This window comes from Balaenoptera physalus, assembly GCF_965194825.1.
Source record: "Balaenoptera physalus genome assembly, chromosome: 1".
NCBI classification, from domain to species: domain Eukaryota; kingdom Metazoa; phylum Chordata; class Mammalia; order Artiodactyla; family Balaenopteridae; genus Balaenoptera; species Balaenoptera physalus.
In genome coordinates, this window is record NC_138882.1 from 45,340,471 (window position 1) to 45,361,515 (window position 21,045).

General features: G+C 40.3%; 1 protein-coding gene and 1 long non-coding RNA gene across 7 annotated transcripts in view; one reads left to right on the forward strand and one right to left on the reverse strand.

Moving 5' to 3' along the window:
• LOC309666507 overlaps positions 1–21,045 on the forward strand; it is a 65,389-nt gene that overhangs the window by 26,870 nt on the left and 17,474 nt on the right. The window lies entirely within an intron of this gene.
• The window catches only part of HMCN1 (hemicentin 1), a 507,647-nt gene continuing 505,670 nt past the window's right edge, over positions 19,069–21,045 (reverse strand). For all 6 annotated transcript variants that reach the window (XM_082472452.1, XM_082472453.1, XM_082472451.1 and 3 more), the window contains one exon: positions 19,069–20,677. In XM_082472452.1, coding sequence (XP_082328578.1) covers positions 20,311–20,677 — 367 coding nt within the window. In that variant the 3' untranslated portion in view covers positions 19,069–20,310. The remainder of the gene's footprint in view (positions 20,678–21,045) is intronic.

Genomic DNA, 21,045 nt, shown 5'->3' on the forward strand with positions numbered 1-21,045 from the left:
CTCCAATGTTCATTGCAGCACTATTTACAATCGTCAGGTCATGGAAGCAAGTTCAATGCCCATTGACAGATGAATGGATAAAGAAGATGTGATACATATATACAATGGAATATTACTCAGCCATAAAAAGGAATGAAATTGGGTCATTTGTAGAGACGTGGATGGGTCTAGAGACTGTCATACAGAGTGAAGTAAGTCAGAAAGAGAAAAACAAATATTGTATATTAATGCATATATGTGGAATCTAGAAAAATATTACAGATGAACCAGTGTGCAAGGCAGAAACAGAGACACAGATGTAGAGAACAAACGTATGGACACCAAGTGGAGAAAGTGGGGGGGCTGTGGTGGTGTGATGAACTGGGAGATTGGGATTGACATATATACACAAATATGTGTAAAATAGACAACTAAAAAAAAGTTCTATATACCTGCAGATAGAATTAGATTCCACAGTTAAAGGGCTCAGTCCCACAAGACCACCCTCCACTTCAGATGCCAGTTGCAAGCCCAGGTTGTTACCCGTGCTTCTGACAATTCGGATATCAGATGTTCCCACAACCCCATCCTTGGGTTCAATTAATTTGTTATAGTGTCTCACAGAACTCAGAAAAACTCATTTACTCACTAGATTATCAATTTATTATAAAAGAATAATAAAGAATGCAAAACAACAGCCAGATGAAGAGATACACAGAGCAAGGTTCTGAACAAAGGAGCTCTGTTCCTCATAGAATGTAGTGGCATGCGGAGGCTTTCTGGTTCCCCAACGTGAAAACTCTCCAAAAGAGGCCGAGAAGCTGTCTTTTGGGGGTTTTTATGGAGGCCTCATTTAGTCTTAGTTGAGCAAATCATTGACCAATGGTGATTAATTCAACCTCAAGCTTCTCTCCCCTCCCTGGAAATCAGGGAGTGGGACTGAAAGTTCCAACCTTCTAATCACAAGGTTAATGCTCCTGGCAAACAGCCTCCATCCTTAGGTGCTTCCAAAAGTCACCTCATTCACATAACAAAAGACACTTTTATGACTCTCAGCACTTAGGAAATTCCAAGGGTGTGGGAAGCTTTGAGCCAGGAACTGTGGACAAAGACCAAATATATATGAGAATGACCTGAATGATCAAATATATATTTCTTATAAATCACACTATTGGAGATACCACTCCATACCCACTAGAATAGATAATAACTAGTGTTGGTGTGGTTGTGGAGAAACTAGAATCTTCATATATTACTGATCAGAATATAAGCGTTGCAGCCACTTTGAAAAACAGGTTGACAATTTCTTAGAAACTTAAACATAAATTTACGTGTTAAGTCTTTGTGTAGACATCTCTTGCATAGATACCCAGGAGTAAAATTGTTAGGTTCTTGGGTGTTCAAGGTATCTATGCAAGAGAAATGAAAATATATGTCTGCACAAAGACTTACGTATGAATTTTCATGGCAGTATTATTCATAATAGCCAAAATCAGGAAACTGAGTCACAGGTAAATAAAAGTGGCATATTCACACAATGGAATACTATTCAACAATAAAAAGGAATGAAATACTGACAGTATGGATGAACCTCAGGAATGTTGTGCTAAGTAGAATGAGCCAGATGCAAAAGACAACATACTGTATAATTCCATTCATATGAAATGTCTAGAAAAGGCAACTTTATAGAGACAGAAAATTAATTACTGGTTGTATAGTGTTAGAGGTAAAATTAGGGAATATCTGCAAATGGATATGAGGGATCTTTTTGGAGTGATGGAAACATTCTAAAATTAGATTGTCATGATAGTTGCACAACTCTGTAATTTATTAAACATGATTAAATTTTACACTTACAATGGGTAAAATTTATGGTTTATAAATTATACTTCCAATAAAGCTGTTGAAAAGAGAAATAGTTTTCAAATGAGCAAATTAATCTTCATGCCTTTAAATTTTCCTTGCTTTTTTGGTCTTATTATTCATTTCTTGGTTCCACTTTTTTTTTTCTCTCTGGCCTACACTCCACATCCATTTCTTTAGACATCGCTCTCAGTAACACCATCAACTCCATTGCCCCAACTTCCCAGCACTTTACCTGCTCAGAAAAGCTCGGATTGTGGACAAATTGAATCATCTACATTCTCCACTCCATTTCAACTGCTGACACAGCGTTAACTGTACTGTTGTCCATAAATATTCAAGTTTTCTGATGATCTCTGTTATGCTCTTAACAACATTTGCCAATTTTAGTGCAGGTCCCTGTGATTCTGATTCTTCTTGGCTGCTATTCCACAACTTGACTCTTCTTCTCAAGCCCCCAATTCCTCTGTTTTAACATCTATTTCACAGAAAAAGCAGAGGCTGTCTAGTATGAACTCCTAACTTCTTGTCTTCATAATGACAATGATGTATCCATTTGTAATGCCAATTATCACTCCACACATCAAACATTTGTTGAGTTTGACAATGTTTCTCCTCTCTTCAAAGACTGTAAACCCTTAACTCTGCATCAAAATATCTGAGGAGGCTCAAAGTCTCTTGTAAGGGCTTTAGGAGAGACCATTACGGGCTATTTAGACAAAGAAGACTAATTTCCTCAGAGGAAGCACTGTCTCTATTGGTGGAAAAGACACATCAGATTTGGGGTTCAAGTTTTCTAACTTCATCAAAATCTGCTCATATGCTTCCATCCCAAGTTTTAGGATCACACTTCTTTTTCAATCAGTGCTCTAACTTTAACATAAGAGATTGGGAGTTAAGTTTGTACTGTAATCTAAGCACTCTCAGAGCTAGATCTTTGTTTTGGTTTTTGGAGAAATTGGCTCTGCAGTTATAGGAGATCAAGGTTTCTTTTTCGTCATCATTCAATTTTTTTTTTAATAAAGTCTTTTTAAAATTTTTATTTGTTTTATTTTTGGCTGCGTTGGGTCTTCGTTGCTGTGCGCAGGCTTTCTCTAGTTGCAGCGAGTGGGAACTACTCTTCGTTGTGGTGCGTGGGCTTCTCATTGTGGTGGCTATTCTTGTTGTGGAGCACAGGCTCTAGGCACGTGGGCTTCAGTAGTTGTGGCACACGGACTCAGTTGTTGTGGCTCATGGGCTTAGAGCGCAGGCTCAGTAGTTGTGGTGCACAGGCTTAGTTGCTCCGCGGCATGTGGGATCTTCCTGGACCAGGGCACGAACCTGTGTCCCCTGCATTGGCAGGCAGATTCTTAACCACTGCACCACCAGGGAAGCCCTCATCATTCAATTTTATATCATTTTGCAGAACCTTAGTTGGGAATTTAAAGCCCTGAACTCATTATTTTCTTTCTCCTCATTCTCCAGTGCACTAAGAAGCAAGCAAGCAACATACTTTCCGTTTTCACCAAAATGATCTGTGGGAGTAAATACTTGACTGTTCAAAGGCTTGCCTTCCATAAACACTTGATAGGAATGTCTATTGGAGACAATCTGAGTACCATTTTGGCACTGCCTCCCATGAACTATCAGTGTCCACTGTACCACTTGAGGCAGCTTATTAATACTAGTAAATCTGACTAGATCACACACCAATTCAAGTTAACTCAGAACCAATTCAGAGAATCCATTTAAAGTCTGTATCATCTTTATCCATTCATCTGTCGATGGACACTTAGGTTGCTTCCATGTCCTGGCTATTGTAAATAGAGCTGCAATGAACATTGTGGTACATGACTCTTTTTGAATTATGGTTTTCTCAAGGTATATGCCCAGTAGTGGGATGGCTGGGTCATATGGTAGTTCTATTTTTAGTTTTTTAAGGAACCTCCATACTGTTCTTCTTAGTGGCTGTATCAATTTACATTCCCACCAACAGGGCAGGAGGGTTCGACAGATGAATGGATGTGGCACATATATACAATGGAATATTACTCAGCCATAAAAAGGAATGAAATCGAGTTATTTGTTATGAGGTGGATGGACCTCGAGTCTGTCATACAGAGTTAAGTAAATCAGAAAGAGAAAAACAAATTCCGTATGCTAACGCATACATATGGAATCTAAAATAACAGTACTGATGAACCTAGTGGCAGGGCAGGAATAAAGATGCAGATGTAGAGAACAGACTTGAGGACATGGGGTGGGGAAGGGGAAGCTGGGACAAAGTGAGAATAGCACTGACATATATACACTACCAAATGTAAAATGGATGGCTAGTGGGAAGCAGCTGCATAGCACAGGGAGATCAGCTCGATGCTTTGTGATGACTTAGAGGGGTGGGATAGGGAGCGTGGGAGGGAGGCTCAAGAGGGAAGGGATATGGAGATATATGTATACATATAGCTGATTCACTTTGTTCTACAGCAGAAACTAACACAACATTGTAAAGTAATTATACTCCAATAAAGATATTTAAAAAAAAAGTCTGTATCAGTCAGGTTCTATCACAGAGACTTAATCATTAGGAGACTGTGTGTGTGTGTGTGTGTGTGTGTGTGTTTGAGCTTTTGCAATTGGAGTGTGAATTAATATCACTATAAAGTCTCTATAAAACATTGCCTTTGAGGTGGGAGTTTGATGTCAGCAGAGCAGGGACTTGGGAAGATGGATGTGCAAGGGAGAGCAAGGCAAAACTGAAATCCATGAATATGAGTTGGAACCCATGAGGACAGACTGGAAGCGGTGTTAGTCTCTCATTTCCAATCTTCTGGCTTTGATGGTCTGGGTCTCTTGCAGGAAGAGATGGGGCTCTTTGACACAGAGATAAATACTTATGTGGCCCAGAGATTGTAGAAGGAGATCCATTGAGAGGTAGAATAGCTGACCTGCACCAATGACTATCTCACACCAGCAAGGGGAGACAGACTATAGTGACAATGTACATGAGTTGCCACAGTACCTGGGACCCCTGCACTGACCTTCAAAGTGTAAAAGCAGTTGACTGTATCTTCACTTCTGCCTCCCAAGTCTTGTGAGAAATGTCTCTTATGGACACACTCTGAACAGTGCAGAGAAAGGATATGTAGTTCCAGCTTACCTAAGCTGACACAGTAGGGAGGAACCAGATCATATAAGAGTTTTAGCCATGAAAGAAAAGAATGGAAAGTCATTGATGGAATGACACGGTCTGATGTTTTTAAAAGATCTGTCTGGTAGAAAATGGAGTATAGCAGAGAAGTGGAGAATGAACCAGTAAGGAGTGTATTGTGTGAGATGATGGTGGTCTTGCTTAGTGTCTTAGTCAGTTCTGGCTGCTTTAACAGAATATCATAGCCTGGGTGGGTTATAAACAAGAGAACTTCATTTCTCACAGTTCTAGAGTCTGGGAAGTCCGAGGTCAAGGCATTGGCAGATTAGGTGTCTGCTGAAGGCCTGCTTTCTGGCTTAGAGATGACTGTGATTTTGCTGTGTTCTCACATAGTAGAAGGGGCTAGGGATCTCCCTGGGGTCTCTTTTACAAGGGCACAAATTCTATTCATGAGGTGGAGTACTCAGAACCTAATCACCTCCCAAAGTCCCCACCTGCAAATACCATCACACTGGGGGTTAGGTTTCAACATATGAATTTGGGGGAGATACAAACATTCAGTCTATAGCACCTAGGGTAATAGCAGTAGAGGTGGAGAGTTATCATTTCATGAATTGAATTTGGGGAGTTTGGGTGAGTGAGACATTATGAGTGAATCCCAGGGTTTCAGCTGGAGTAACTGGTTGAATGGTAGTACCATTAACTTAGTTGGGGAAGACTAGGGAAGGATAAGATTTGGAGGGTCATGCCCTAGGCATGAATGTATAGACAATGCAACAAACAAGGGATTGAATAAGCAAGGGGTTTATCGCCCTCACACAACCAGAAGTTATTCCAGTGCTTATAGGGTGGTTCAACAATGTCACATAAGGTCTCAGCTCTTTCCTTCTTTCTCCGCCTTAGTATGTAGGTCTTCATCCTCAGAATTGTTGCCTCATTGTTGCAAATTGGCTGCTACCTTTCTCTCCACGTTCTGAGCATGGAAAGATGGAAATCGGCAAAAAGCCAAACTAGCATGCCACCAAAACTTCCCTTTTATTTGTTTTGTTTTGGAGGGGTAGAGATGTCTTTTTTTAGGTGTGTCTGGCTTCTTTTGCTTCTTTTATTCTTTTTAATTAATTAATTACTTAAATTGAAGTATGATTGATTTACAACGTTGTGTTAGTTTCAGGTACAGCAAAGTGATTCAGTTATATATTTTTTTTCAGACTCTTTTCCCTTATAGATTATTACAAAATATTGAGTATAGTTCCCTGTGCTATACAGTAGGTCCTTGTTGGTTATCAATTTTATATATAGTAGTGTGTTTATGTTAACTCCTAATTTATCCTAAATTAGGAGTTTGTGATTAACAAGACCCTCCCTTTTAAAGCAAGTTCCCCAAAATCCCAAGTGACTTCTGCTTACATTTTATTGGACAGAATGGAGTCACATGACCACTGTAGTAACTCGAATGTTGCTAGGGAACAGGGAATACGTGGACAGGGTTTGGGTTAACCATATGTTGGATTATAAATTTGAGTTGATCATGAGACAATAGCAAGTAGTCAGTTTGACAAAGGGTCTTGGAAGGGAGTGTCATATCTCCTCCCTACCTTGCTCACCCAGACAGATTGAAATGTAAAATAAGTTCTGGTGAGTGTGCTGTCATCTAGCCCTGCAAAGCATGTTCCTCTGGGCATGGCTGTGTTTATGAAGGGAGTGTGAGGCTTGAACATGATTGCTATTTTAACAGCTAAGTCTACGGACTGGGATAATGTAAAGATTGAGAATGGGTTAGAGAGATGCGGTAGGATTGCATATGCAGACTCCTGTTACAAAACTTGATCAGAGCCATTGCCTAGTGTCTGTACTTTGAGCTTGGATTAGGCTGAATGATAAAAAGAATTATACTCATTGTGTAGAGCATAGGTTCAACTATGTCCCACAGGCCAAACCCAGCCTGATTTTGTAAATAAAGTGATAGTGGAACACATGTATACATACTATCTGTGGCTGATTTTGTGACAAAACAGCAGAGTTGACTAGTAGCAAGAGAAACCATATGGCCTATGGAGCCTAAAATATTAACTACTTTTCCCTTTACAGAAGAAGTTTGCTGACCACTGGTGTAGATCATACTTCTTTCTACGTTAACATCAGATTACTTAATTATATCGTAGGTAGACTTCCTATGACATATAAGGAATTGTAAATATGTGAGTCTTCTATTACCTATTAGATTTCTCACTTGCCCCTTGGTTTCCTGCCCTTGGAGACCTTCCCTTTTATGCTATTATGACTGTAATAACAACATACAAGATGTGGACTTGCTCCTTACAGCTTTGCTAGATGCCATGGAGAGCTTCAACACCCTGTCTTGTCATCCTAAGGAAATATTCAAGCTTGATAATTGATATCACTGTCAAACTCTTCTCAACCACTAGGGTTGTAATAGGGAAGAAACTATGTACTCTATTACAAGTTAATCACTAAAGGGGTGTTGCCTGTAAGCTTAAATTATACATAATGGCCCATCTCTGAAAACCCTGCCTCCCAGGTAATGAGCATTAAGCTAAAATACCATCATTTAGCTCACCTGAAACATCCTGACCAGGCCCACCTGTGAATGACTGCAGGCAGGAAGAAATGAACACATCCCCTCTGGAGGCTGACCGGAACCAGGAAATGTTTGGCTTTACTCCCTCCCCTTTTAGTATAAAAGAAGCCTGAATGCTCAGGCAAGATGGTTATATGGGACACTAGTCTACCACCTTCTTGGTCTGCTGGCTTTCTGAATAAAGTCGCTATTCCTTGCCCCAGAAACTCATCTTTCGACTTTTTGGCCTGTTGTGTATCAAGCAGTATGAGCTTGGACTTGGTAACAAATTGTGAGGAGCCAGCCAGGAACCTTGCTGCTCGTGGTCAGCCAGCCTGTTGGGGAATTTTCAGGTCAGGCCCCAGCAGTTGCCAGGACCACTTGTCCTGAGGACCTACCTGCCCTTCAAAATTCCCCAAAGGGGCACCAGCTGCCCCGGTGCTTGGAAATTGGATCAAGGAATCAATATTTGGGATCCAACGGGCTGCATACATTAGGGTAAGTCGCTCCGGTGTGTACAGCCAGAAACTTTATTTCTTCTCTGTCTGGGGCTTTTGTTCCCCTGGAATAAGCCAATTTGTTTTGTATTTGAGTGGGGTACCCCACTGGAGAGAGAAAAGAGTTGTTGGACTTTTACCTGATTTGTGACCTGGGTCATGTTTCTATGGATGCTACATTTGTGTGTGCCATTTGTGTTTTGTTTGTCTTGAATTTCTGTCTATAAAAATGGGGAATGTCCCAACTATTGCTAAAGAAAGTTCTCTGAGGTGAATTTTGGATAAGTGATTTGATTCCAGCCATGAACTCATGAGTGAGAAGAAGATGCTCTTTTACTGTAACAATGTGTGGTCACAGTACCTGTCAGGATCTCCACAAGGGGTTTAGGCAGGGTTATCTTGGGACCCTGTGCACCATGTACTGCTGCCCTTGCTGTGTTAATTATATCCTTTGTGGTCTCCTGTGTCATTGGTATATGTAAAACCCGAGACCAAACTTGAGGGTTTATTTAGGATTTTCTGTTTGACCTTTGGGTTTTCCATTTCTTTCTCCATTTACAGCCAAATCAGTTTTCTGATATTTAAAACTTTTACACGTGTCAAATAGAGGAAAGGAATTAAAAAAAAAAAAATGACCTGTCTGTGGGATATTTACAGGGAGAAGAGAAAGGTTTCACTTGGTTCCTAAAATCACCAAAAGCCCCAGCCCAGAATTCAGCTCAGTTGGTTGATGTCAAGGCAAAAAGGCATCCTTTTAATGGTTGGATGTGATCAACTGCTATCTATGGTTTTATGGTGGCCCTTCTCGAAGAAGCGGAGAAGAATGATGGAATTCTTTAATATGCAAGCATTTGTGCTATTACATCAGGGAAAATAAGGAAGAGAATGAGAGTGAGAATAGATTGCTTCAAACCTTAACTCCTCCACCTGGGCTAACTGTCTCAGCTGCTCCAATATATCCACCCCTCCCCCACCATCTGCTTCTATTCAACCCCAGTTCCCGACACTGGGGCTCAGGACTGTCCCTCCTTACAGGGACCACTTAGAAAATCCTGTATTAGTTCCTGGGGCACAGTGACTTGGTCTGGTATCGCCATTCTAAGACCTGACAGGGCATCCTTTTTGGGCCAGGAGTCACTCCCAGGGCAGGGCAATTTCCCTTATGCCCTTATCTCATAGCGGGGCTAAACGCAAATGACCAGCCAGCTGTGTTTCTCAGACTTGTTTAACTGGAAAGACTGCAACCCTCCTTTATAAGGAGGATCCTCTACACATGAAGCCCACTAGGCAGTACCCACAGCTGAACCAAACTGGGACCCCAATGAGGGAGGAACACCCTTATTAGGGCACTGCTTATTGGTGCATCTTGGCAGGGCTTTCCCTGAAAAAGTTCCCCTGAAAAGGGGAACCAAAGCAAAGAGTTTGAGCAAAATTCAAGAAAATCAGCAAAAAAACCAAATGAAGACCCTTCCAAAAATTCGGAGAAAATTCTTGGAAAAGATTTATCAGGTCTACAGACATTATACTAACGCAGATTCCGAGGTCCCTGAAAATATTAGAATGGTAAGCTTGAACTTTTGGGGGGCAAAGTGCCTCAGATATCAGGAGAAAGTTGCAAAGATTAGATGATGCATTTGGAATGAACACTTCTCAATGGGTAGATGTTGCTTTTAAAGTGTTGAACAGGGAACAACAACAGAAGAATGAAGATGCAAAATGAAATGAAATGCCACTTTTTTGGCATTGGCATTGTCCCAAGAGAGGAAAGCTACTACTGGGGAAGGTACAATGTGCTACCGTAAGGAGGAAGAACATTGGAAAACATTGCCCTAGAGTAAAACATGAGAAAAAAAAACGAGATGAGAGCCTCTCATATGGTAGAAAGAGAGGGTCACTCTGATGAATGAAGTGGCCCAGGGGCTCCCTTTAACTTGAGGCACCTAATTCCCCACAGGACCCCCAGGTGAAACTGACAGTGAGGAATGAGCTGATGAACAGTCTGATGGACCTCACCCTGAAGTTGTTCACCGGAACAGCTTGACATCAGAGTCTCACCAGAACACACTTTAAGCCTACAGATGGCGCTAATGAAAACCCCAGGAAAGGAGACAGAGCTCTTTCCCCCAGAGGTCTAGGAAAAGGTAAGACCAGAGTGTGTGCTAACTGCACCCCAGGGAAGGCCAAAAACACATGGCCAATAGGAATCCCATTAAATAAGGGATGCTGGGGCACTTAATCTAAAACTATGTCCTCTGAGTCAAGACGAACACTTCTCCGACAGATTGACTTGCTAGAATACCAGCCAGTGTATTCAGCAAAGGCTAGAGAGAGGGCCAGAGTGGGGTCTGACTTGGATCACACCTCGCCGGGCTGGAAATATAGTGCACTATTGTTTTGATTCCTAAGGCGTTCTCAGACACCGAGCTGCAGCACATTCATAGTAATAGCCATTACGGGAGACATGCTGTTGCAGGAGAGGGAAATGTCACATCCTGGGACCCGCAGGAGCCCTTAGGACGGACCACCAAGTGAGGGTTCTTGGATCTGAGCAGGAAGGAATTCAAGAGCAAGCCAGAGTAAAGGGAAAGCGAGTTTATTTAGAGAGATACACATTCCATAGGCAGAATGCAGGCTGTCTCAAAGTGAGAGCGACACCAGGGCATGGGGTCATAGGTGTTTATGGGCTAAGTAATTTCACAGTGGGAGGAATATTCTTGCTATTTTGGGGTAGGGTGGGGATTTCCCAGGAATTGGGCCACTGCCCACTTTTTGGCCTTTTTTGGTTTTCCTCGGAACTGTCATTGTGTAAGGGGTAGTGATTTTTAGTATTACAATGAAGGTTATAACGAGCTAAATGTCAATGCCTGGATTATTCTCAAAGCCCCCTTGGTTTCAGCTGGTTCCAGCCAGTCTTTACTGCTTCCCAAAGGCTGCACCCCTTCTTCAATATCAGTGTTCGTGTCCTGCCCCTTTCCCTCCTAACTCATTCCTCCCCTGAAGATTTTACTCCTATTCTTATGGGAAGCAGAGAGGCAGTGGTCCATCTTCAGTAGTTGGTTCAGGGCTGAGCAGTGGTGTTGACCCTGCCTATCAGAGAGTGAAAATCTCTGGATGCCTGGTCTGGGGTCCCAAGGGTAGGACAGTTTCTTGCTTTAAGTCAGGGTTTTAGGGGGTGGAATCCTCACATAGCCATCGTTTTGAGGTGGAACTGTTGTAACCTGGAAGACACGAACTTAACCAAGAGGTTAAAGACGAAGGGTCCAAAGAGGAGGAGGAGGAGTATGACCCTTATTGGGTCCAGGAGGGGCAGGAACCAAGTAAGGCTAGGGAGGGTGCTGTTAATCATGGACCACGTGGCGTTAGGGCCTGACCCCCGGTTGTAGTGGTGTAACCATGACGCTTGTTCATAAATCTTTTTGATGTCATCTCAATCTGGACCAAATTATTAACATGGGTACAGCAGGTTTTGTTTATGACCGCACAAACACCACCCTGCTCAGTCAGCAAGTAATCCAAGGCCAATCTATTCTCCTAACTACACTGGCCAGTGAGCTTAAAGAAGTTGAAAGTCTATTTAGGGCACTTTCAGTGGTCATGGCTAGGCTCTCCAAAGTGTTGCTTAGATTTTCTAGGGTTACCTCATAGTAGGCAAAGCCTCCCTGTGGAGCTGCCAATTCCCCTGCCATTCCTATTCCTGCCGACATTAATCTGATGGCCCCTCTAGGATGGTGTTGAGTATTACATATTGTGACTGTGAATGGGACCAAGTGTCCTAATGTACAAGCTTCCTTGTGCCACACATTATTGATATAAGGATAAGCAGTTACATAGGGGCCAAATATTCACTGGCGTGTCCTTGTCTTTGGGCCCTCATTCTAGGGAGTGCTACATAACCAGATATATCCTGAAGGTTCAGTAAGAGATATGGGAATAGAAGAATTTAACAAGGAAGCAGCCGTCCAGATCTATGGACGGGACAAGTCATGAACACAATGCGGAGACAGGGGCCCATTAGTATATTCAAAATCATGAAGTCTGGGAGTACTCCATGCCCTCGGCTTAGATGAGATGGTAAAGTAAGAGGATTTCACCCATTGTTGCCATAGAGCCTGACAATTTCTAGCCCAACTTTTAGTCCATTCCATCCCTATCCAGTAGGCACCTTGGGTCTGGTCTTCATTATAAGCACACAGAGTAGAGGCATTTGTGGGAATGCAGTTTCGGTCTGGGTTCCAAAACACTGGTGATATTAGCATCTGGTGGCCAGGGGGTTGTTCCAGAGAGGCTCACCATACCCAAGAGAACCATTAGAGGTGTAGTGGCATTGGAAGCATGACTGGTTTTCTGAATAACGAAAGTAACCATGATTAATGGAAAAGGTATGTAACCCTTTTAAAAGGAGTCAAACATAGGCAAGGTATTGGACCTGACGGGGGTATTGCCCAGTGTGCTCGAATTGGTGGAGAGCGGGATTTTCCCTGTGTTTGAATTGATCAAACTCGTTGTACGAACATATTTGTACCTGTAAAGCGTGTTGTAAGCCAGGATTTTTATGGCAGACCCGGCAATTAACTAGTTTTTCTCCCTGGGGCACTATTTTAGATGTTTACTGAAGCATGATTTTCCATTCTTTCTGAACTGCAAGTATCACGAGTATCATGGCTTTTGACATCATATTACATATTTTTTTTCAGACCCAGCAGGGGCAAATGTTTATCAAGGGGGGGGGGTTCTGAAAAGCAGCAGAATAAGTGCATGATAGTGAGGAACACAAGGAATACTAGGCCTGCCCACCACCACAGCCACATGGAGTCACTTAACTGTTTTGTTTTGTTTTTTGGGGCTCACTGCACTATTTATTTGTTAATTGAAGTATAGTTGATTTACAATGTGTTAGTTTCAGGTGTACGACAAAGTGGTTCAGTTACACATATACATATATCCATTCTTTTTCAGATTCTTTTCCCCTATAGGTTATTACAGAGTATTGAGTAGAGTTCCCTGTGCTCTACAGTAGGTCCTTGTCGATTATCTATTTTATATATAGTGGTGTGTGTATGTTAATCCCAACCTCCTAATTTATTCCTCCTCCCTTTCCCCTTTGGTAGCCATAAGTTTTTCTATGTCTGTGGGTCTATTTGTATATAAGTTCATTTGTGTCATTTTTTTAGATGCCACATGTAAGCGATCTCATATGATATTTGACTTTCTCTCTCTGGCTTACTTAGTATGATAATCTCTAGGTTCATTCATGTTGCTGCAACTGGCATTATTTTATTCTTTTTTAAGGCTGATTAATATTCCACTATATATATATATATATATATATATATATATATATATACACACACACACACACACACACACACACACACACACCACATCCTTTTTATCCATTCATCTGTTGATGGACATTTAGGTTGCTTCCATGTCTTGACTATGGGAAACAGTGCTGCAATGAACATTGGGGTGCATGAGTCTTTTAGAATTATGGTTTTCTCTGGATATATGTCCAGGAGTGGGATTGGTGAATCATATGGCAGCTCTATTTTTAGTTTTTTAAGGAACCTCCACACTGTTTTCCATAGTGGCTGCGCCAATTTACATTCCCACCAACAGTGTAGGAGGGTTCCTTTTTCTCCACACCCTCTCCAGCTTCTATTATTTGTAGATTTGTTGAAGATGGCCATTCTGACTGGTGTGAGGTGATACGTCATTGGAGTTTTGGTTTGCGTTACTCTAATAATTAGTGCTATTTAGCATCTTTTCATGTGCTTTTTGGCCATCTGTATGTCTTCTTTAGAGAAATGTATATTTAGATCTTCTGCCCATTTTTTGATTGGGTTGTTCCCATACTGAGCTGTATGAGCTGTCTGTATATTTTGGAGATTAATCCCTTGTTGGTCGTAGCATTTGCAAATATTTTCTCCCATTCTGTAAGTTGTCTTTTCATTTTGTTTGCTTTCTTTGCTGTGCAATAGCTTTTAAGTTTAGCTAGGTCCTATTTGTTTACTTTTGTTTTTATTTCCATTACTCTAGGAGATGGATCCAAAACGATATTGCTGTGATTTATATCAAAGTGTGTTCTGCCTACGTTTTCCTCTAGGAGTTTTATATTATCCAGGTTCACATTTAGGTCTTTATTCCATTTTGAGTTTATTTTTGAGTATGGTGTTAGAGAATATTCTAATTTCATTCTTTTACATGTGGCTGTCCAGTATTCCCAGCACCACTTATTGAAGAGACTATCTTTTCTCCACTGAATATTCTTGCCTCCTTTGTCATAGATTAACTATAGGTGCATGGGTTTATTTCTGGGCTTTCCATCCTGTTCCATTAATTTATATTTCTGTTTTTGTGCCAGTACCATACTGTTTGATGACTGTAGCTTTGTAGTATAGTCTAAAGTAAGGGACCCTGATTCCTCCAGCTGTTTTTCTGTCTCACGATTGCTTTGGCTATTTGGGGTCCTTTGTGCTTCCATACAAATTTCAGAATTATTGTTCTAGTTCTGTGATAAATGCCATTGGTAATTTGATGGGGATTGCATTGAATCTGTAGATTATTTCGGGTAGTATAGTCATCTTGACAGTAGTGATCCAATCTGAGAACACAGCATATCTTTTGATTTGTTTGTATCATCTTTGATTTCTTTCATCAGCATCTTATAGTTTTTGGAGTATCGGTCTTTTGCCTCCTTAGGTATTTTATTCTTTTTGATGTGATGGTAAATGGGACTGTTTCCTCAATTTCTCTTTCTGATCATTCATTGTTAGTGTATAGAAATGCAACAGATTTCTGTGTATTAATTTTGTATCCTGCAATTTTACCAAATTCATTGAAGAGCTCTAGTAGTTTTTTGGTAGCATCTTTAGGATTTTCTATGTATAGTATCATGTCATCTGCAAACAGTGACAGTTCTACTTCTTCTTTTCCAATTTGAATTCCTTTCATTTCTTTTTCTTCTCTGATTGCTGTGGCTAGGATTTCCAAAACTATGTTGAATAAAAGTGGTGAGCGTGGACATCCTTGTCTTGTTCCTGACCTTAGAGGAAATGTTTTCAGCTTTTCACCATTGCATACGATGTTAGCTGTGGGTTTCTCATATATGGTCTTTATGCTGACGTAAGTTTCCTCTATGCTCACTTTCTGGAGAGTTTTTTTATCATAAGTGGATGTTGAATTTTATAAAAATCTTTTTCTGCATCATATGGCTTTTATTCTTCAATTTATTAATGTGGTATATCACACTGATTTGCAGATATTAAAAAATCCTTGCATACCTGGGATAAATCCCACTTGATCATGGTGTATGATTCTTTTAATGTATTGTTGGATTTGGTTTGCTAGTATCATGTTGAGGATTTTTGCGTCTATGTTCATCAGTGATGTTGGCCTGTAATTTTCTTTTTTGTGGTATCTTTGTCTGGTTATCAGGGTGATGGTGAACTCATAGAATGAATTTGGAGATGTTCTTTCCTCTGCAATTTTTTGTAATAGTTTGAGAAGGTTGGGTGTCAACTCTCATCTAATTGTTGATAGAATTCACCTGTGAAGCCATCTGGTCCTGGACTTTTGTTTGTTGGAAGTTTTTATTTTATTTTTTAAAATTATTTTTGTTCATTTATTTGGCTGCATTGGGTCTTTGTTGCTCTGCGTGGGCTTTCTCTTGTTGTGGCGAGCGGGGGCTACTCTTCGTTGTGGTGCACAGGCTTCTCATTTTGGTGGCTTCTCTTGTTGAGGAGCACGGGCTCTAGGTGCACAGGCTCAGTAGTTGTGGCTTGCGGGCTCTAGAGTGCAGGCTCAGTAGTTGTGGTGCACGGGCTTAGTTGCTCTGCGGCATGTGGGATCTTCCTGGACCAGGGCTTGAACCCGTGTCCCCTGCATTGGCAGGCTGATTCTTAACGACTGTGCCACTAGGGAAGCCCCAGTTGTTGGAAGTTTTTAAATCACAGTTTCAACTTCAGTACTTGTGATTGGTCTGTGCATATTTCCTATTTCTTCCTAATTCAGTCTTGGGAGATTGTACATTCGTAAGAATTTGTCCGTTTCTTCTAGGTTGTCCACTTTATTGGCATATAGTTGTTTGTAGTAATCTCTTATGGTCCTTTGTATTTCTGTGGTGTTGGTTCTAACTTCTCCTTTTTCAATTCTGATTTTACTGATTTAGGCCATCTCCTTTTTTTTGATGAGTCTGGCTAAAGGTTTATCAATTTTGTTTATCTTTTCAAAGAATCTGCTTTTAGTTTCATTGCTCTTTTCTATTGTTTTTTAGTCTCTATTTCACTTATTTCTACTCTGATCTTTATGATTTCTTCCCTTCTACTAACTTCGGGTTTTGTTTGTTCTTCTTTCTCTAGCTGATTTAGGTGTAAGGTTAGGTTGTTTGAGATTTTTCTTGTTTCCTGGGGGTAAGCTTGTATCACTATAAACCTCCCTCTTAGAACCACTTTTGCTGTGTCCCATAGGATTTTGGATCATTGTCTTTTTCATTTGTCTCTAGATATCTTTTGATTTCCTTTTTGATTTATTCAGTGATCAATTGCTTGTTCAGTAGCACATTGTTTAGCCTCCATGTGTTTGTGTTTTTTGCAATATTTTCTCTTGTACAGTAAGTCCCCTATATATGAACCTTCAAGTTGTGAACTTTCAAAGATGTGAACGTGCATTTGTATGTCCAATCATGTAAGTTAGTTCACATGTCTGGTGTACATTGTCATGTGCGTGCTTCCTCTACAAGTGGTTGTGTTTTTGTGTACTTTACTGTACAGTGCTGTATAGAGTACAGTAGCACAGTATCTTTATTTCAAGCCTGGGATGTCCGGAAGCAAGCGTAAAAGCAGCAGTGATGTAGCTGGTCCTGCTAAGAAGTGCCAGGAATTGGAGGCCCAGAGAAAGGATGAAGAGGGACAAGAGGAAGAAGTAACTGAAGAACCGAAGAGATTCACAATGCAGGAAATGGCAAGGGAATTTTCTTTATTTGAGGAGGCACTGTTAGTTTTTGAGGCACAGGACCCGAATGTAGAACAGTACATGAAGGTTGCAGCAGCCATCCAGAATGCAAACCAGGGCTACCATGTCATCTGTGATGAGAAAAAAAGAGCTACTACCCAGACATCACTGGATGGTTTTTTTCAAGAGGGTAGGTAAATTGAATCCAGCAAGGAACCAAAACCTGTACCATTGATGTCAGGCGTGAGTGAAATTGCAGCTTGCCCTTGCTCTCCATCTCCTATTGCTGATGATCCTTCAGCTCTACCATCTCCCACCTCCTCTCCTGCCTCCAGTCAGTAACTCTTCTTGCCTGTTCACTCGATGCTGGCCCCTGTATGCCATCTGTTGTACTGTATTACTGTACATTCAAAGGTACTGTAAGATTAAAAGTGTTTTTTGTTTTTTAATGTATTATTTGTAAGAAAAGTATTATAAACCTGTTACAGTACAGTACTATATAGCTGATTGTGTTAGTTGGGTACCTAGGCTAACTTTGTTGGACTTACAAATTGGACTTATGGACACGCTCTTGGAATTGAACTCATTTGCATGTAGGGGACTTACTGTAGTTGATGTCTAATAGCGTTGTGGTTGGAAAAGATGCTTGATAAGATATCAATTTTCTTAACTTTACCGAGGTTTGCTTTCTGGCCCAGTATGTGATCTATCCTGGAGAATGTTCCATGTGCACTTGAAAAAAATGTGTATTCTGCTTTTCCATGGAATGCTCTATAAATATCAAGTCTATCTGGTCTAATGTATCATTTAAGGCCTGTGTTTCCTTATTTTATTTATTTATTTATTTATTTATTTATTTATTTATTTATTTATTTATTTATGGCTGTGTTGGGTCTTCGTTTCTGTGCGAGGGCTTTCTCTAGCTGCGGCAAGTGGGGGCCACTCCTCATCAAGGTGCGCGGGCCTCTCACCATCGAGGCCTCTCTTGTTGCAGAGCACAGGCTCCAGACGCGCAGGCTCAGCAGTTGTGGCTCACAGGCCTAGTTGCTCCGCGGCATGTGGGATCCTCCCAGACCAGGGCTCGAACCCGTGTCCCCTGCATTGGCAGGCAGACTCTCAACCACTGCGCCACCAAGGAAGCCCCTGTGTTTCCTTATTGATTTTCTGTCTGGATGATCTCTCCATTGACGTAAGTGGGGTGTTAAAGTCAGCATGGTTTAATTAAGAAGAAGCTCAATGGTCAAGGTCATGTGCTGGAATTGTTTACCAAAGTAGGCTGTAAAGTATCCTTTCTAAAGACTAAGGAGTTGAGCAGATATCTTGATTATATTAAACCAGCATTCTCCAAATGTTCAGTGATATATTACAATACATTGGGGGCAAATGTTTGTGATTAAATATTTTGGTAATTGTGGACTTGAACAATTTAAATTTGTTTACTACTGAATTTCTAAGATTATTTAAGTATCAGTACTCATAGTAAATATTTAATAGGAGGACATGATATATAGTGTTTCACAAACTTCTTGATATTGGAACTCAGTTGACTCAAAGTACCTTACCTGGGCTATTGTTCTGTAGAATATTCTTTGGCAAACATTGATTTAGATAATCACCCTCCTGACTGCCTGGCTGTGGACTACATGATTTTTCCAGGTTTCTTTGAATAATGTGAGCTAGGTAAACATTCTTCAATCAATCATAGGCCATGATCAGAACTTTGCTAGCTTATTACCTATCAATCACAGGTAGATGAAGTCACTTCATGTGATATAAAACTGTTTAGCTAGGTGAGAAAACTGTCATGAAATGGAGATACTGTTTAACTTGGAGTCATGGGAAGTAGAAGGTATGACATTTTTGTGACTAATTAGCTGTGTTGTCTTAAGGAAGTTACATAAGTTATCTGAATCCTAGGATCCTGACATAAAAAATGTGACTAATACTATCTCAAGAGTTGTGATGATTAAATTATGATATGTATGACATACACATATATGTATGTGTGTCTATAAACTTTAATACTTTAGCTATAAGGAAACAAATTTTAGGTTTTAAAAAAAGTTAAGAAAAAGGATGTGAAAATTTTATTTAGGCGGGTTTTACTGTAACAATGTTATTTTTTTATAAAATAACTTTATAAAAGAGTCCATCAAGATATTATATAGAAAATACACACTAAGGAAATATATGTACACTTCATAAAAATAGAATACATCCTGGCAATTGCTTCCAGAGTTTGTTACCACCATTTACAGTGTATTGACGTTTAACGTTTATGCTAATTTGAACATACAAGATTTTCAAGAAAAACAAAACTGTCCCACTGGTATTTAAAAAAAATTGTTTCCAATTGACAGGAAAATTTAAAAAGTCTAGAATGTAAAAGTTATGGAGATGGGACTTCCCTGGCAGTCCAGTGGTTAGGACTTCACCTTCCAATGCAGGGGGTGTGGGTTCAATCCCTGGTCGGGGAGCTAAGATCCCACATGTCTCATGGCCAAAAAACCAAGACATAAAACAGAAGCAGTATTGTAACAAATTCAATAAAGACTTTTAAAAAAATTAAAAAAAAAAGTTATGGCGCTAACTGAATGGAAGGCCATGTCAAAAATGTTAGAGCAAAGATCCATGCCATAAATAATCATTGAGGACAAAAATACTTTTTTCCTACTATCCTAACTGGTTCAGCTGGTTCCAGAAAGTCACTGAAAATAATCTCCTTATTTTGGATGTTCAATCAAGGTGAGCATCATTTGGTATCAAAACTTTCTAGAAGCTGTACTATATTTCTACAATGAGTGGTATTTCTTTCTTTCCTAAGTGAACATAAGTAAGTCCTATTATAAAGTATTAATACATAAAAAAGCATCTTCATAAGTTACTTGGTAAGCTTTGATCAAAACACATAGCAACCAGTTTTATTATTCTAAAAATGGTTAAATGCTCAAATCCACTTGGCTTTTTTTTTTTTTTTTTTTTTTTTTTTACAGGAAATTATCTTAGCTACTATGTTACTATAAACACATCACTGATGGGTCCTGTTAGATGTTCAGAATAATCTTTGCAAAGTAACTGCTCCAGTGTAATAAATAAAGAAAATACTAAGGGACTTTTCTAGACCTTACCAAAAGATATGACCATGGTGGGATCGTGAAAATACCTCAGCAGTACCAAGGAAGGCACACAAAAGAGCATAGCACCATTTTCAAGTTGCCAAGATTGCAACTGTTCAGGAGACAGTAATCTGGAAGAGAACTTGATTCCCATGATATATGCAGTTTAATTATGTGGATTAGGCTTTGGAGAGCTGCTTAGTATGGATAGGCAGACACAGCTATATAAACTATGAATGTGGTCTGATATTCAATGGTCCTGTTGGCACTGTAGGATAAGGCTTGAACCCTCATGCGGTAGGTCTCTGGTTCTCGTAGTGGTCGTGTTGTGTACACCACTCCTTTAAGGTTTTCATCCCTTAAGGCAAAAGGAACAGTCTGTTCCTCATCTATCATGAGGAAAGTTGTCCTGGGATGCATCACTCCATCCTGTGTGTATGCAACCAGCCGGATCAAATCCTGATTGGCGTCTATTCCAAATGGGAGGGAGACAAGTTTGTATTCCAAGGCATACGGGCTCAAGGCACATTCCAAATCATTGGGTGGACAGTTCTTGAGGCAGAACCTAAGGACAACAAACACATGAAATGTATACAGTTATCTTGTCTTGGAAGCAGGAGAAAGCATGATGCAGGTGATCGTGATGCATGACAACTTTTGGGCGTTAAAGGCAGGAGACAGTCTGACTGCAAAGCACTAAGGCTCACCCCACGTTCTGTGTCATTAACGGAAACCAGATGCCAGATGGTGATGAGAATGTGCTGGTCTAGAGTCATATATCTCTCTCTCAGCTCTATTAAAATCAGAAGCTTTGGAACCACTGAAGAAAGTATGAGTACCACAAGATTGTCTTTAATATGAAAAGTCAGTTTTGGAAAGAGAAGCATCTGCACATATATTGGAAACAAGGACTTCTTAAAGAGAGGAATATAA